This window comes from Ranitomeya variabilis, chromosome 4 (assembly GCF_051348905.1).
Source record: "Ranitomeya variabilis isolate aRanVar5 chromosome 4, aRanVar5.hap1, whole genome shotgun sequence".
NCBI lineage: Eukaryota > Metazoa > Chordata > Amphibia > Anura > Dendrobatidae > Ranitomeya > Ranitomeya variabilis.
This window is the reverse complement of record NC_135235.1, coordinates 185,588,604-185,605,662: the sequence shown is the minus strand read 5'-3', so window position 1 is coordinate 185,605,662 and position 17,059 is coordinate 185,588,604. Positions and strand designations below refer to the sequence as shown.

The 17,059-nt window shown below is 43.0% G+C and overlaps 1 protein-coding gene across 1 annotated transcript in view; it reads right to left on the bottom strand.

Moving 5' to 3' along the window:
* Nucleotides 1-17,059, bottom strand: part of LOC143770144 (sulfotransferase 2B1-like) — a 448,155-nt gene that overhangs the window by 5,574 nt on the left and 425,522 nt on the right. Inside the window, exon 6 of the mRNA XM_077259474.1 lies at nt 5,688-5,868. Within this exon, the coding sequence (XP_077115589.1) occupies nt 5,688-5,868 (181 nt within the window). The remainder of the gene's footprint in view (nt 1-5,687; nt 5,869-17,059) is intronic.

The window sequence follows — 17,059 nt, the reverse complement described above, 5'->3', positions numbered from 1 at the left end:
CAATCACAAGCCGGGACGTCACGGGAGGCTGGACACGCGCCCATTTTAAAATTTTAAAATGCGCGCGTGTCCAGCCTCCCGGCTTGTGATTGGTTGATCGCGGCGCAACCAATCACAAGCCGGGACGTCACGGGAGGCTGGACACGCGCCCATTTTAAAAAGCGCGCGTGTCCAGCCTCCCGTGACGTCACGGCTTGTGATTGGTTAATGGCGGCCATGTTGCCGGGACGCGGACCAATCACAGCAAGCCGTGACGTAATTTCGTCACGGCTTGCTGTGATTGGTCCGCGTCCCGGCAACATGGCGCCGTGACCAATCATAAGCCGGGACGTCACTGGAGGCTGGACACGCGCGCTTTTTAAAAAGCGCGCGTGTCCAGCCTCCCGTGACGTCACGGCTTGTGATTGGTCCGCGTCCCGGCAACATGGCCGCCATTAACCAATCACAAGCCGTGACGTCACGGGAGGCTGGACACGCGCGCTTTTTAAAAAGCGCGCGTGTCCAGCCTCCAGTGACGTCCCGGCTTATGATTGGTCACGGCGCCATGTTGCCGGGACGCGGACCAATCACAGCAAGCCGTGACGAAATTACGTCACGGCTTGCTGTGATTGGTCCGCGTCCCGGCAACATGGCCGCCATTAACCAATCACAGCAAGCCGTGACGTAATTTCGTCACGGCTTGCTGTGATTGGTCCGCGTCCCGGCAACATGGCCGCCCTGACCAATCACAAGCCGGGACTTCACGTAACCAAGTAAAAGCGCGAATTTTAAACAAACAACGCTGCCGGTTCCCTCGCTGAGGTCCAGGCTGCGTCGGAGAGGTGAGTATAGCGATATTTTTTATTTTAATTCTTTCTTTTACACATTTATATGGATCCCAGGGCCTGAAGGAGAGTTTCCTCTCCTTCAGACCCTGGGAACCATCAGGAATACCGTCCGATACTTGAGTCCCATTGACTTGTATTGGTATCGGGTATCGGTATCGGATTGGATCCGATACTTTGCCGGTATCGGCCGATACTTTCCGATACCGATACTTTCAAGTATCGGACGGTATCGCTCAACACTATGTGACACTATATTTGTCCTATGAGCTATGAAAAGTGTAGATACCAATATGCATACACAATTTGGAAAGGGCATGTGTGCAATGATCTGTGTGCAATAATCTGTCACATAGGCTATCATTTAGTCATCGCTTAGAGGGCATTTAAAATAACAAATTGTGTAACTATTAGCAATTACCCGGAGATTTATAAGTAGGGTACATATGTTACATAAAGTTAGTACCTCCTTTTGGTATTATTGTTTGGTGTTTGACCGTATTTTCATTTTATCACTATCTAATTAATTACTCTCCGCACTCACCTTTGTTGTTTTCCCTAACTGTCCCAGTCTTGCCTCACATGTCTCCTCCCCCTCTTTCCCCATAGACCCCACCATCCCCTTGCCTATATCGGCATTTGGTCCAGTTTGAGTGGATAGGGATTTCGAGGGAGAGTCGACGAGACCAGGGGCGCCATTTGCGTGATTATTCAGGGGTGTCAACCTCCGCATGCTAGGCAGGGACAGTGCTTATAGGGACTGTGAGGGTTAGAATATCAACACCTCTACAATTGTATACCCCTATTCCAAATACTGAGGGTGTCCTATTATATGGTATATTCAGGCTATTTATAAACCCGTATCACAGGCAAAATAAGAAGCCTGAGGTATTTTTTGATATTTTGACACTTGGCTATAATTGCACACCTTACTCACATTAAGCATTAACCCTAATTTTTCGGCCGACTAGTGTATTTAGTCAAAGCCGTGGGTAGGGGTAAGTGGGCACCGTTGTGGTGTATCCCCTCACGGTTGGAAAGGGTGCATTAAGAAAGCTAAGTGAGATAATAGCCTTATTCCACTTATTGTATTGTTGTTTATATGTTGTAGGTTTGTGGTTTTGTCTACTATAGGTTTTAACTTACTCTTTAATAAAGGAATTTTAGGTATTAGTTGTTTTTTGAATAATATGGTTTGATCACTATACCAATTTAATCGGCCTTCTGTATTAAAAACTGATTGACAGGTTGGTCACACTTGTCAAGCATAGTGTTTGACAAGCGTGACCAACTTTTTACTATTGATGCTGGCTATGCAGCATCAATAGTAAAAAGATAGAATGTTAAAAATAATAAAAAAATAGTGATATTCTCACCTTCCGGCGGACCCCGAAGCCTTCCTGATTCTCGCGATGCTCCCGGCAACTCCCGTTCCCAGCGATGCCTTGTGAATGACCCCAGATGACGTAGCATCATGCAAGACTGCTACTTCATCCAGGTGATTAAAATACCAAAAGAAAAAAGTAGGCCTTACAAAACGGGAGTCACCACTATATAAATACAAAGTCACAGCTTTATTGAACAAATACTGTATATAAACAAAAGGCAAAACACTTTAAAAACATTAAAACAAGGAGATATAACAAACTCCCATAATACCAAGAGCCCTGAATGAGGCAATGAACCCACACAAACCCAAACAGGGTAAAATGTACATGCCCATAAATACAAATGGCTTAAACCACAATGTAATGGCTACTAGTAACCAGCCCTGATGGTACCATGAACTGGCTTACATACAGAGGCATACTGAATGCCCAAACGTGTGATGACCCTCATGATGTAGTATTGCACCATAGTACCTGTAAATACAAGAGATATGCCACAAAGGCATGAACATGAAACCAATCATGCAACCTGGTTTATGCGTTGATATGCCCATGCCCCAAAGTGTATGTGGGTCAAACCACACAGGAGCTTAGGAGACGTATACAGCAACATTTCTCCAATATCACCACAGCGAAAAAGGACAAGGAGAAGGGGAAAACCCTCACTTCAGTGGCTGCGCACTATTTAGTTGAACACAATTCACAATGGGCTGGCACGAAGATTTTGGGACTTGAAGCAGTACGGATGAACATGAGGGGTGGTAATGTCACCCTTGAGCTTCTAAAGCGGGAATCTAAGTGGATCTTCGATCTGAATTGTGTAATCCCATTTGGCATTAACGAAGACTTGTTGTTCACGGGTTTTTATAAACAATGAACTGTACATCTGGGACATGTGGACATTTTCGCCAGTGGATTTCCTTTAGTGTTTATTGCCATTATTGCCTTTTTTCCCTGTATATCTGTTCGGGTGCTTGAACACGAGTTTGTGTGTATTTGTCACATTCTGTACTTTTTGTGCAGTTTGTGTAATTTTCTGTATTCAAGCACCGTTTGGCACCTTGCCAAGCATGGGCACTAGTTACATTGTGTCATACTGCTTTATATATGCTTTGCGGGCTCTCTCATGTTTATTCATGTGCATTATAACTAACAGCCTTATATGCATAAAATGGTGAATGTATAACTTTTTTTTCTCCATAGCCTTTAGGTATCTGTATACATTATGTCATTCCTTTATGGTTGCGTTCCAAGTGCCTCTAGGGTTTACCACAAATAGGTCTTACAGTTGGGCTGCTTATATGCTCTGCCTATTGTATTTAGATTTTTGGTGCCCGCCTTTGCTAGGTTCTATATATACATTTTTTAGTCTTCTCATTTACATTGCTGCATGCTGGAGCAGTCATTTTCTCTGTGGTACAATTTTCCTTCTTATGCACAAGCGCACTTCACCTTATGCACATGTTGCCAGGACGACTAGGAGCGGAGCTTACACTTCCGCTCTGAGATGCCGGCGCATGCGCATTGGATACACGCCGGGCCCGGCATGTGCAATCGCCATTGCACTCACTCCATGCGGCGCCTCCTGCCGCCTACACAGCTGCTCATGGTAGGTTATCATTTATTTCTTATATAAGCTGGAGGCATGATTCACAGGCACTACCCCTGATGAAGCCACCGTAGTGTGGCGACACGCGTTGGGTGTCTGTTGCCCGCACTTTTTCCCACAGGGTACACATGCCCATCTGGGCTTGCCTATTTTTGGTGCATATGGGCCATTCACACATTTGAGGCTCGCTGATCATTTCCTTGGCTACAGTTTTATTGTTTGGTGGGTATAGCACCATTTATTATAGTCCTGCTCTGTATTATTATTTGCATGATTGGTTTCATGTTCATGCCTTTGTGGCATATCTCTTGTATTTACAGGTACTATGGTGCAATACTACATCATGAGGGTCATCACACGTTTGGGCATTCAGTATGCCTCTGTATGTAAGCCAGTTCATGGTACCATCAGGGCTGGTTACTAGTAGCCATTACATTGTGGTTTAAGCCATTTGTATTTATGGGCATGTACATTTTACCCTGTTTGGGTTTGTGTGGGTTCATTGCCTCATTCAGGGCTCTTGGTATTATGGGAGTTTGTTATATCTCCTTGTTTTAATGTTTTTAAAGTGTTTTGCCTTTTGTTTATATATTTGTTCAATAAAGCTGTGACTTTGTATTTATATAGTGGTGACTCCCGTTTTGTAAGGCCTACTTTTTTCTTTTGGTATTTTTCTCTCTGGTGTCTTTAGGCCTGGGTTGAGTCCCACTAACCGTGGTGCCCCCTTTGTTGTCTTTGCTTCATCCAGGTGATTTGCGCAATGCATCCCTGGGAACGGGAGCTGCCGGGAGCATCGCTAAGGCCTGGGCTGGATCCGGGGGTCGCCAGAAGGTGAGTATATAACTATTTTTTAATTTTAATTCTTTTTTAAGGGCCTGAAGGAGAGTCTCCTCTCCTCCACCCTGGGTACCATCCGCACATGATCCGCTTACTTTGCGCATGGTGGACATAGCCCCATGCGGAAAGTAAACGGATCAATGCATTCCTATGTTTGCGGAATCGCCGCGATTCTACACAAAGAATGAGCATGCTGTGTGTTTTTCCATGCTGTGTATACGATTCCGCCACAGAAAAATACGCAGCTTTAGCACAGCATTGCGGAATCACATTGAATTCAATGGGTTGTGAAGTGCATGTGTTTTCACCGAAAAAAAACTGGGCAAAAACACATACAATCCGCAACATGTGCACATAGCCTCAGGATATGGGCACCATTAGAGTATGTGCTCACTATGTCTTTTAAATGTCTGCGAACCAGACAAATTTTTACTGGTGGAAGACATTTCAGGACATGCTGGTGTGTTTTCACCTGAAGAATCTTATTTTGCATCTCTTTTTTTCATCAGTTTTTCCTCAACATCTTTTGCTTGCCCATTTTGGACAAGTCAATTCTTTTAACCTCTTGACATCTTTGGAAGCCCAAAACAGTTAATGGAGCCTCAACAGCAAACCATTTTCACATTGGAGTGCATATGTTAAGTCCTTTTAAAGTTTACTTTTCAGGCAGGTTATATAGCGTACCCAACTGAAAAAGGTAAAAAAGCTTAGACCACTGGAATATTGGACTTTTCTTATCCTTTTGCCACTTCATTGGTTTTGAAGCTTCAATTAAAAGAAGTTACAAACGATGGGGTCTATGAACAGCAAGTCATTTTGACATTGCTGCGCATAAGTTAATTCGTTTTCTCTTTATTTAGCTTTTCATGCAAGTTTTAGGTGGAATCCACCAGATGAAAACACTGTATGTGCATACCTTCAGTCTGACTTGCCAGTAGAAGGCATGACAGAAAGTGACTAGTGCAGAATAAATGCAAGATATGACCATGACTATACATTTTTTTTCTCAATATGGTGCTCAGTTTTTACCTTTTCTAAAAAATGGGCTTTTCTCCTGGTCCAAGTGACCAGATGGCATGAGACTGTAATTAGACATATTGTTCTGTTTCATGTTCTTAAAGGAAACATTTTTCACCACAGAGTCCACTGCATCGTCGTCTAACTCCTTTCCAAGAAATTTGCAAATTTTAATCACGCTTCCTCGTAGGTCCTGTTGGCAATTAAGAAAATCCAATATTTAGTATAATAATCTGCAGAATGAAATTAAATATTTATGTTTCTACTTTTATGGTGAGACCACACAATGCGACTGGACACATGAGGCCAAAACTCGTTCATACTGTTTATGTGGTGCCCCTGGGGTCCAGTCACCACAGAGTATGGCACCTCATCCAGAGGTGTGGTATTCCACTCTCAGGTAAGGAGGGGGCACTGCACAGAACCCTAACACCAGCATCCAACACTAGACACTTCAGTCAGGGCACCAGGGTGTACCCTTAGGGAGGATGGCCTCATCCCAGCCTGGAGGGGGTATATAGGTAGAGGGTGTGGGTGGAGACTAGGAGTCTGCAGGGAGAAGGAGAGTAGGGCAGACATGAGAGAGATATAGGAAGTAGAAAGATCAAGACAGACAGAAAGGAATTCCCAAAGAGAGGGAACTGAAGGAAAGTGAAGATAAAGAAAGAAAATAAGGAAGGGGTCCTAGAGGCATGGGTACTGAAGTCCACCCATGGTGAAACTAAGGACTCAGCTAGATAACTGGAGGCTGTGGCTTTTGAAAGAAGTACAGCCACATCTGCACACATTCGCTGAAAAGGCAGCCATATAGGATCCAGGGGGGACTTAGAGCTCACCGCCCGATAAGATCTGAGGCTTGGGACACTGTGTGGCAGGTGCAGGGCAGGAGAGACGAAGCAAGCGCACAAAGACGGCCAGGCAAGGGACATATGAAAGGGGGGTTCTGGAAAGTGTACTCAATTGAGAGCTGGCTGGCCCACCTACTCGGAGGACACAGCACCCCTGCTGGGGCAACTAAGAACTGTGAGTAAAGCATTAGAAACTGCACCCTGCTGTGTCCTCACATTTATTTTTTGCGCCATCCACCCTGCACTACATCCACCATCAGCATCAGCATCATTTACAACCTAAGAGCCCTGGGACTAAAGCTCTACCTATGGAGAAAGAACTGCAACAGCACTGCTGCATCACCATCAGCCCCAGCTGTCTCTTCAAGCAGTGTCGGCTAACATCTCCTATTTTCTGAATAACACAGGTGGAATCACAAACAATTCCCCTTTTCCATCATCACTAACCCCCTTTTATTGGATGTCCAGGGCCAAAGACCATGTCACTGCTGCCGTGACATGTCCCCTCCCCTTTAAGAACCGGCCTGGTACCGAGTATCCCACGGCCCTGGCGGGTGCTCCAGTTTGGCGCCACAAACAGGATGAACTGACCCGAAAAACCAGGTCCTGTGCGCCATAGACTGTTAAATTGTGCAAAGCTTCCCACCATTACAGCGAAAAGAGGTGCGCAGGAAAAGAAAGGCGTGTCATTGTGGGCAGGATTCAGCTGTAAGGTGCGAAGACTATGCTCGCCCATTTCAGATATTACTATATTACAAGGACATGTTCACCAGTATAAGAGATCCGCCTCCTGGTTTGGTATGGCGGGAACAGGAAGAAAAAGAAGGCCCACCCACAAAGCAAGGAAGAGAAACAACACGTGGATGTTGCAGAGAACCTGGAACCAAAGATAGTGAGCGGTGGCTACCCAGAGGGTGGGGAAGCAACAGAGTACTTTCCTGGTCGATGGGATGAGGACCAGGACCAACTGACAACTGTGGATCCTGGGCTCCTGGGAGCTCAAGTGGAGGAGCTGAGCCGCCAGTTCCTGGGCACGGAGCTGACCGCAGTAAGCAAATGGAGGACAGCCCTGCAGAAGACGACCAAGCTAGAGGAGCAGGGTCCTGTCCTGTGACAGACATCTACAGCCTCAGCGGAGGAAGAGACTGGCACCGGAGGAAAAACATCTATAGCAGATATTGTGACCGACCCTGCCCCAGTGACCGACCCCGCTCCGGCGATTGCTCCCACTCAGGCGACTGCTCCCACTCCGGCAACTGACCCCATTCCGGGGATAGACTCTGCTCCGGCAACCGACAGCCCCGCACCTGTAACTGAAGGGACTCTAGTGGGCTCACTTCCAACACCACCAGCCCCTCAACCATTAGAGGTGAGCGTGGAAAAGGTGATGTTCCATTGAGAACAGCAGGGGACTGAATTGATCGGGTTCCCAGGGGAGGCTCAGCCTGAGGGGTCCCACGTAGAAGTCCTCAGTTGGGAGGAATATAAGCAAGAACTAACACTGAGGTGGGAAAAAGAGGATGAGGAGCACAATGCCAGGCGTAGGGCCATAGAAGAACGTAACCTGAGGGCCAAAGCTCATGCCCCAAAGCCAAGCAAGCAGACCTGGGCCCTTGGAGGCAGGGCACCGTGGTGGCCTTCCAGCTTAAAAAGGGCTGGGGTTTCATTAAAGAGCGTGGACTGTTGGTGGAATTATTTGTCACCCAGCAGCACGTAGAAGCACACCTTCTGGAGGGACACCGTGAACGATATCTATACCCAGGGCACCTTGTGACTTACACCCATCATTGGGGTGAAAAAGGCTGGTATGCCCTGAATGTTAGGAAATGTAAACGCACTGCGCCTGAATTTAGAGGCTGCCAGCTCTGACAAACCAGCAGTACCAAAGGTGCCAAAAGGCAAACCAACCCCTGCAGTAACACCAAGCGCTGCACCAGCCGCTGCAGTTACAGCCAGACCAGAAATGCATGACATTTGTGACATTTGTGAATCAAATTTCGTCGTCTGTTATCAAGTGTCCTTGTGGTCTCTTGTATGTGGGTGAGACCACCCAACATTTCAGAGACTGCATAGCTAGTCACAAGTCCACAATACGCTGTGGCAAAACGTGGCTCACGATACCTGACCATTTTTGCAATTTTAAACATTCAGTGGCACAGCTCAAGTTTCAAGTACTGGAACAGGTCCCACACCCTAGAAGAGGGGGTAATCACATATAACTCCTTAAGTCTAAGGAGACATTTTGGATGTTTACTCTTGATACCCTGTCATCAAGGGGCCTCAACGGAGAAATAGAGTGGCTAGGAAAAGTATTTTTTCCTTTTATTTTTTTCCTTTTTTATTCTTCATTTTCCCATTTGTTTTATTTTTCTTATTTTTCTTATTTTGAATGTCATGCTCCATTAATCCATGTTCTCTATTCCCTAGACTTGCTGAGAATAGTACCACTTGAGGCGAGTGTGCCCCAATAAACTTCATTTGCATGGTTATCACCATCCTTGTATCCATATAACTCCATTTGGTCCACAACAGACATTTTCCAGGTTTATTCCAGGGCAACCGGCAATTACATCATCAATGTATACTCTACTCCTATCTTATGTCTGCATTTTAACTCTAAATTCCCTTTAATCCATTTTTTCTAGGCAGTGACACTTAGGCATTTGCATATGTATCAGACTGTTAAATATTAATTATTGATTCTTGACTTATTATTACACTCAATTCTGTACTAAGCCTTGTGGAAGGTTTCGCTGACATTACAAATGCTGTTTCTGTATATTTAGCTCACAGTAAAAGTTAACACCATATAGAGAGAACACGTGCTCTATGGGACATATATATATCCACGGCTCCTAGGAAGAGGAGGCTGGCACTTGGGTGCTGTCATTTGGGCCTTCTTCACTCTTTACAGACATCAGACTTCACACAGACGGAATGAACAGCTGGTAGCCATGTGCTTCTTGATTACTTCTACTCCATGACAGAGACAGACACCATTTACCATTCAGAATCTCAGGAAAGATGGGGAACAAGCTTTGATATGGACAAATGGACAATCTCTTTGTAACTATTTCACCTATTTTATGTTTTACTGCAATGATGCTTTTTGGTGGACAATCCAATAAACCACTACATTTTCTTTAAAGTATTGTATCTGATAAAGAGTCTTGATTAAATAAATATGCGAAATAAGCATATTTAACATTAGGCCAGCCAGCCATACCTGATTTTTTGTGCTATTTTTGTGGATTTCGTTCTACTTGAACACGGGGAAGAGAGAAGAGCTAAATGTCAATTGTGCAAGTTTTCAGGAATTTTACAATGATACTTCAAGTCTCAAGGATCAGACCGGAACGTAGGAGTGAGACTAACAGGTGCCAGATGGATTGACAAGTACTAGAAGTACTATAAGTGCCAGACGTACTGAAGATAGATGTGCTGATGACCAGAGCCCACCGTTGTCCAACAAAGGAATTACAAGATGAGATATTTCAAGGTAAAAAATTTAATTTAATTAATTCGTATTCTAAGTTAAATCAATTGAAATTTATATCTTTAACCCCTTTCTGACATCTGACGTACTATCCCGTCGAGGTGGGGTGGGCCCGTATGACCACCGATGGGATAGTACGTCATACGCGATCGGCCGCGCTCACGGGGGGAGCGCGGCCGATCGCGGCCGGGTTTCAGCTGCATATCGCAGCTGACATCCGGCACTATTTGCCAGGAGCGGTCACGGACCGCCCCCGGCACATTAACCCCCGGCACACCGCGATCAAACATGATCGCGGTGTACCGGCGGTATAGGGAAGCATCGCGCAGGGAGGGGGCTCCCTGCGGGCTTCCCTGAGACCCCCAGAGCAACGCGATGTGATCGCGTTGCTCCGAGGGTCTCCTACCTCCCTCCTCGCCGCAGGTCCCAGATCCAAGATGGCCACGGCATCCGGGTCCTGCAGGGAGGGAGGTGGCATACCGAGTGCCTGCTCAGTGCAGGCGCTGGTAAGCCTGCAGCCCTGCACAGCAGATCGCAGATCTGACAGAGTGCTGTGCACACTGTCAGATCACCGATCTGTAATGTCCCCCCCTGGGACAAAGTAAAAAAGTAAAAAAAAAATTTTTCCACATGTGTAAAAAAATAAATAAAAAATAAATAAATTCCTAAATAAAGAAAAAAAAAATATTATTCCCATAAATACATTTCTTTATATAAATTAAAAAAAACAATAAAAGTACACATATTTAGTATCGCCGCATTCGTAACGACCCAACCTATAAAACTGCCCCACTAGTTAACCCCTTCAGTAAACACGTGAGAAAAAAAAAAAAACGTGGCAAAAAACAACGCTTTATTACCATACTGCCGAACAAAAAGTGGAATAACACGCGATCAAAAAGACGAATATAAATAACCATGGTACCGCTGAAAATGTCATCTTATCCCGCAAAAAACGAGCTGCCATACAGCATCATCAGCAAAAAAATAAAAAAGTTATAGTCCTGAGAATAAAGCGATACCAAAATAATTATTTTTTCTATAAAATAGCTTTTATCGTATAAATGCACCAAAACATTAAAAAAATGATATAAATGAGGTATCGCTGTAATCGTACTGACCGGAAGAATAAAACTACTTTATCAATTTTACCAAACGCGGAACGGTATAAACGCCTCCCCCAAAAGAAATTCATGAATAGCTGGTTTTTGATCATTCTGCCTCACAAAAATCGGAATAAAAAGCGATCAAAAAATGTCATGTGCCCGAAAATGTTACCAGTAAAAACGTCATCTCGTCTCGCAAAAAACAAGACCTCACATGACTCTGTGGACTTAAATATGGAAAAATTATAGCTCTCAAAATGTGGTAACGCAAAAAATATTTTTTGCAATAAAAAGCGTCTTTCAGTGTGTGACGGCTGCCAATCACAAAAATCCGCTAAATAACCCGCTATAAAAGTAAATCAAACCCCCCTTCATCAACCCCTTAGTTGGGGAAAAATAAAAAAGTAAAAAAAATGTATTTATTTCCATTTTCCCATTAGGGTTAGGGCTAGGGCTAGGGTTAGGGCTAGGGTTAGGGTTAGGGCTAGGGTTATTGCTAGGGTTAGGGCTAGGGTTATTTCTAGGGCTAGGGTTAGGGCTAGGGTTAGGGCAAGGGTTAGGGCTAGGGTTAGGGTTAGGGTTGGGGCTAGGGTTAAGGCTACAGTTAGGGTTGGGGCTAAAGTTAGGGTTAGGATTACATTTACGGTTGGGAATAGGGTTGGGATTGGGGTTAAGGGTGTGTCAGGTTAGGGGTGTGGTTAGGGTTACCATTGGGATTAGGGTAAGGGGTGTGTTTGGATTAGGGTTTCAGTTATAATTGGGAGGTTTCCACTGTTTAGGCACATCAGGGGCTCTTCAAATGGGACATGGCATCCAATCTCAATTCCAGACAATTCTGCGTTGAAAAAGTAAAACAGTGCTCCTTCCCTTCAGAGCTCTCCCGTGTACCCAAACAGGGGTTTACCCCAACATATGGGGTATCGGCGTACTCAGGACAAATTGGACAACATCTTTTGGGGTCCAATTTCTCCTGTTACCCTTGGGAAAATACAAAACTGGGGGCTATAAAATAAGTTTTGTGGGAAAAAAAGGATTTTTTATTTTCACGGCTCTGCGTTGTAAACTGTAGTGAAACACTTGGGGGTTCAAAGTTTTCACAACACATCTAGATAAGTTCCTTGGGGGGTCTAATTTCCAATATGGGGTCACTTGTGGGGGGTTTCTACTGTTTAGGTACATCAGTGGCTCTGCAAATGCAACGTGACGCCTGCAGACCAATCCATCTAAGTCTGCATTCCAAACGGCGCTCCTTCCCTTCCGAGCTCTGTCATGTGCCCAAACAGTGATTCCCCCCCACATATGGGGTAGAAGCGTACTCAGGACAAATTGGACAACAACTTTTGGGGTCCAATTTATTATGTTACCCTTGTAAAAATACAAAGCTGGGGGCTAAAAAATCATTTCTGTGAAAAAAAGAGGAATTTTTATTTTCATGGCTCTGCATTATAAACTGTAGTGAAACACTTGGGGGTTCAAAGCTCTCAAAACACATCTAGATAAGTTCCTTAGGGGGTCTACTTTCCAAAATGGTGTCACTTGTGGGGGGTTTTAAGGTTTAGGCACATCAGGGGCTCTCCAAACGCAACATGGCATCCCATCTTAATTCCAGTCAATTTTGCATTGAAAAGTAAAATAGCGCTCCTTCCCTTCCGAGCTCTGCTATGCGCCCAAACAGTGGTTTACCCCCACATATGGGGTATCGTCGTACTCAGGACAAATTGCACAACAACTATTGTGGTCTAATTTCTCCTGTTACCCTTGGTAAAAAAAAAAAAATTGGAGCTGAAATAAATTGTGTGTGAAAAAAAGTTAAATGTTCATTTTTATTTAAACATTCCAAAAATTCCTGTGAAACACCTGAAGGGTTAATAAACTTCTTGAATGTGGTTTTGAGCACCTTGAGGGGTGCAGTTTTTAGAATGGTGTCACACTTGGGTATTTTCTGTCATATAGACCCCTCAAAATGACTTCAAATGAGATGTGGTCCCTAAAAAAAAATGGTGTTGTAAAAATGAGAAATTGCTGGTCAACTTTTAACCCTTATAACTCCCTAACAAAAAAAAATTTGGTTCCAAAATTGTGCTGATGTAAAGTAGACATGTGGGAAATGTTACTTATTAAGTATTTTGCGTGACATATGTCTGTGATTTAAGGGCATAAAAATTCAAAGTTGGAAAATTGCGAAATTTTCGCCAAATATCCGTTTTTTTCACAAATAAACGCAAGTTATATCGAAGAAATGTTACCACTATCATGAAGTACAATATGTTACGAGAAAACAATGTCAGAATCGCCAAGATCCGTTGAAGCGTTCCAGAGTTATAACCTCATAAAGGGACAGTGGTCAGAATTGTTAAAATTGGCCTGGTCACTAACGTGCAAACCACCCTTGGGGGTGAAGGGGTTAAACTAGTCTAAAAATTTTGAAGTCTTATGACTTAGTTTATATGCAGAATTCAAGATGGAAAATCTAAAGATAGATTCTAAGCTGGTGTCCTACAATAGAGAATAAGAAAAATTGAAAAATATTTTACATTTGGTTGGTGTATTTCACAAGTTTGTGTCAGAGAAATCCAAAAAAGACTGTAGAAAGAATGTCAAAGGAAAGTAGTGATGTTCCCAAGATTGACTGTAATATGGAGAGTGAACAAGATGTGAGACATGTGTCTGTAATGGCCACTCAAGGTGACCTTGTGTCTCATGATGAAAAAAAGATGTAGGAAATGTGGGAGGAGACATGAGAACTGACATAGATGACGTACTAGGGACAGATTTACAAGGGCCACTAAAAAAAGAAGACATCTCAGAGGCCCAACTTCAACACCAAATTAAAATGAGGAAAAACTTGTTAAAATTATGCAAATCATTTCTGCATATGATATCAAAATCCATGTGTGCAGAAATTCAGAGATATTTGAGAGTTTTGCTGATAACTTTGATTTGACTAATGAGGAGAAAAATCAGTTGTTTAAAATGTGGCTTCCAATAACTTTTTCTAGAAAGTTAACATTGAAAGTGCAGAATGATGATGAGTTACACAAAGAATTAACCGATATGGCAGATTAACAAATCTCCCTGTTTTGTCAAATATGTTGCCTGGTTTTGTTATTATTTTAAATATGTGGCATAAAGCTGATATGGCAGTTTGAAAATAATTAATTATTTTTCATTTTGTTTTTTACAAATTAATTTTTTCATAAAATAATATTTTTTAGTATTTAGGAGGAAATGTGTTTTTGATCCTGATCACATCATCATATTTCATCAATACTTCTTCCCACATTTTAATAAAGAAGAATTAATAAGGTACTATTGGTATAATAGCATTAAGTATTATAAGAGTCATTTTTTTTCTCTAATGAAGGGTATTACAAGCAAAATTGAATAATTTCTACCCTGCATTAGTCATCAACATTTTAAGGCCTTATTTTTATTCAAAATTTTATTTTTCATTTTTTATTTTTATTCTTACTTCATTTTTATTCTTAATCTTAAATTTTTTTATCTCAAGAAGAAAACATCAATATTTAATAAAGTAATATCTAGTACAAGAATATTGCTTCATTAAATATAGTGATCATATGGTTTCATTTTTAGGAAAAAAGTTTCAATTCTGTGCTTGGGCTGACAAACATTTCCCCATGGGGGTTACAGTTTAAAAATGTATTTATGGGTACTATACACACCCTTGCCCAAAAATAGAATGGCTGTAGCAGCATACAACATGTTCACCATGGTGTTCAAGTGGCAACGAATGATGATATGTGGAGGAAAACATTATTAAAAACTAGGCCCAATGTTAAGAAGCGGATCTCCTAGACAAGTAATGCCCATACACGAAGTGCTTAGGATCACAAACATTCCCCCATGGGGGTTACAGTTTTAAAAATGTATTCATGGTATCATACACACCCTTGCCCAAAAATTTAATGACTGTAACAGAATACAACACGTTCAGCATGGTGCTCGAGTGGCCGCGAATGATGAGACGAGTGATGGACTCCACATCAGGGAGCACGTTTGCTCCAGGTACTAATACCATTCACTCTCTCCTATAGCGATCTGCATTGTGCTTGAAGCCCCATACTTGCCTTATACTAACGGCACTACTTATCTACGGTCTACTTCTGCTATTGAACAATAACGTAACTGATGAAGGTCACCACAGACCGAAATGTTTTATTGTTCATACTACAATAAACCTTGCTGCAATATATACTTAAGTTGAGTGCTGGGTTTACTATCTTACATCTATATGGTTTGGGAACCTAACCCTAGCACCTCCCTTTATTTTGTAGTTGTGCTTACACTGTCTTTTCAATATGTGGAGGAAGGCATTATTAAAAACTAGGCTACATGTTAAGGAGGATGTGTCCTAGACTTGTAATGGCCATACACGAAGTGCTAGGGCTGACAAACATTTCCCCATGGGGTTACATTTTAAAAAATGTATTCATGGATATCATACACACCCTTGCCCAAAAATTAAATGGCTGTAGCAGCATGCAACACGTTCACCATGGTGTTCGAGTGGCAGCGAATGATGATATGTGGAGGAAGGCATTAATAAAAACTAGGCCCAATGTTAAGGAGCGGGTCTCCTAGACAAGTAATGCCCATACATGAAGTGCTTGGGCTGACAAACATTTCGCCATGGGGTTTACAGTTAAAAATACTATTAATGGTATCATACACACCCTTGCCCAGAAACTGAATGGCTGTATCAGCATACAACACGTTCACCATGGTGTTCGAATGGCGGCGAATGAGGATATGTGGAGCAAGGCATTATTAAAAACTAGGCTCAATGTTAAGTAGGGCTTCTCCAAGACAAGTAATGCCCATACACGAAGTGCTTGGGATGACAAACATTTCCACAAGGGGGATACATTTTTAAAAAATATACTATGGACATCATAGACACCCTTGCCAAAAATTGGACTGTCTATAGCAGCACAGAACACGTTCAGCGTGGTGATCTAGTGGTGGAGAATGAGGAGACATTGCTGAAGGCCTCATTAAAAACTAGGCCCAATGTAAAGGAGTGTGTCTCCTAGACTTATAATGCCCATACATGCAGTGCATGGGCTGACAAACATTTCCCCAATGGGGATACATTTTTTAAAAATATACTATGGGGTTCATAGATATTGAGGAGACATAAAGATAAATCATAATGAAATCAAACAAATAAATAAAGTATGTGAATCCACCTATGAAAGAAAAAAAAAAGGGAGGGGTGAACACAGGTTTATAGATTTGAAGCCAGAATGTGTCCAACGAGATATGTTTGTCCCTAGCAACAGCTCAGAGACAGGGCTATAAGTAAAAATATAATATAAAAGTTTTTTAATAATTTTCTATTTTAGAGGTATACACTACCTCATAAGAGGACTGTCCAGAGATAGGGAAAATGGAAAATATAAGAATAAATAGGAATAATAGTCGTATATCTCTTTTTTATGACATTTCCCCTTGTGGGAGTAACGTGTTTTGGTTTCCAATTTGTAACGGGCATCATAAAAACACCCTTGCACAAAAAAATTTGTGACTTTGGCATCACGGAATCCGTTCATCCTGGTGTTCTACTGGCTGTGGTTTTCACACTCTGTGTGGACTTAATCTCAACAACTACCCCAGGGAGAAGCCACTGAAGTCACCGGAGTGAAGAATCCTGCCTTTACAGCCCCAAGCTCATACTGAAGACCAGAGGTGAGAGTGGCTGAGCGGGAAGCACCATCTTGGAGCCAGCAAATGAAGTTCTGCTGCAGCTAGTGGGCGACTTGGTAGAGGTACTGTCTGCTCCTGTCCTGAGCTTAACTCCCCTCCCTCTGCCCTGCCATTTACCTGCGTCGGCTCCCTGCCTCCTCCGAGGACTCTGGTGCAGCGATCTCCGTGGTGGATAGATAGGAATAGATACGGTCTCAGCGCGGG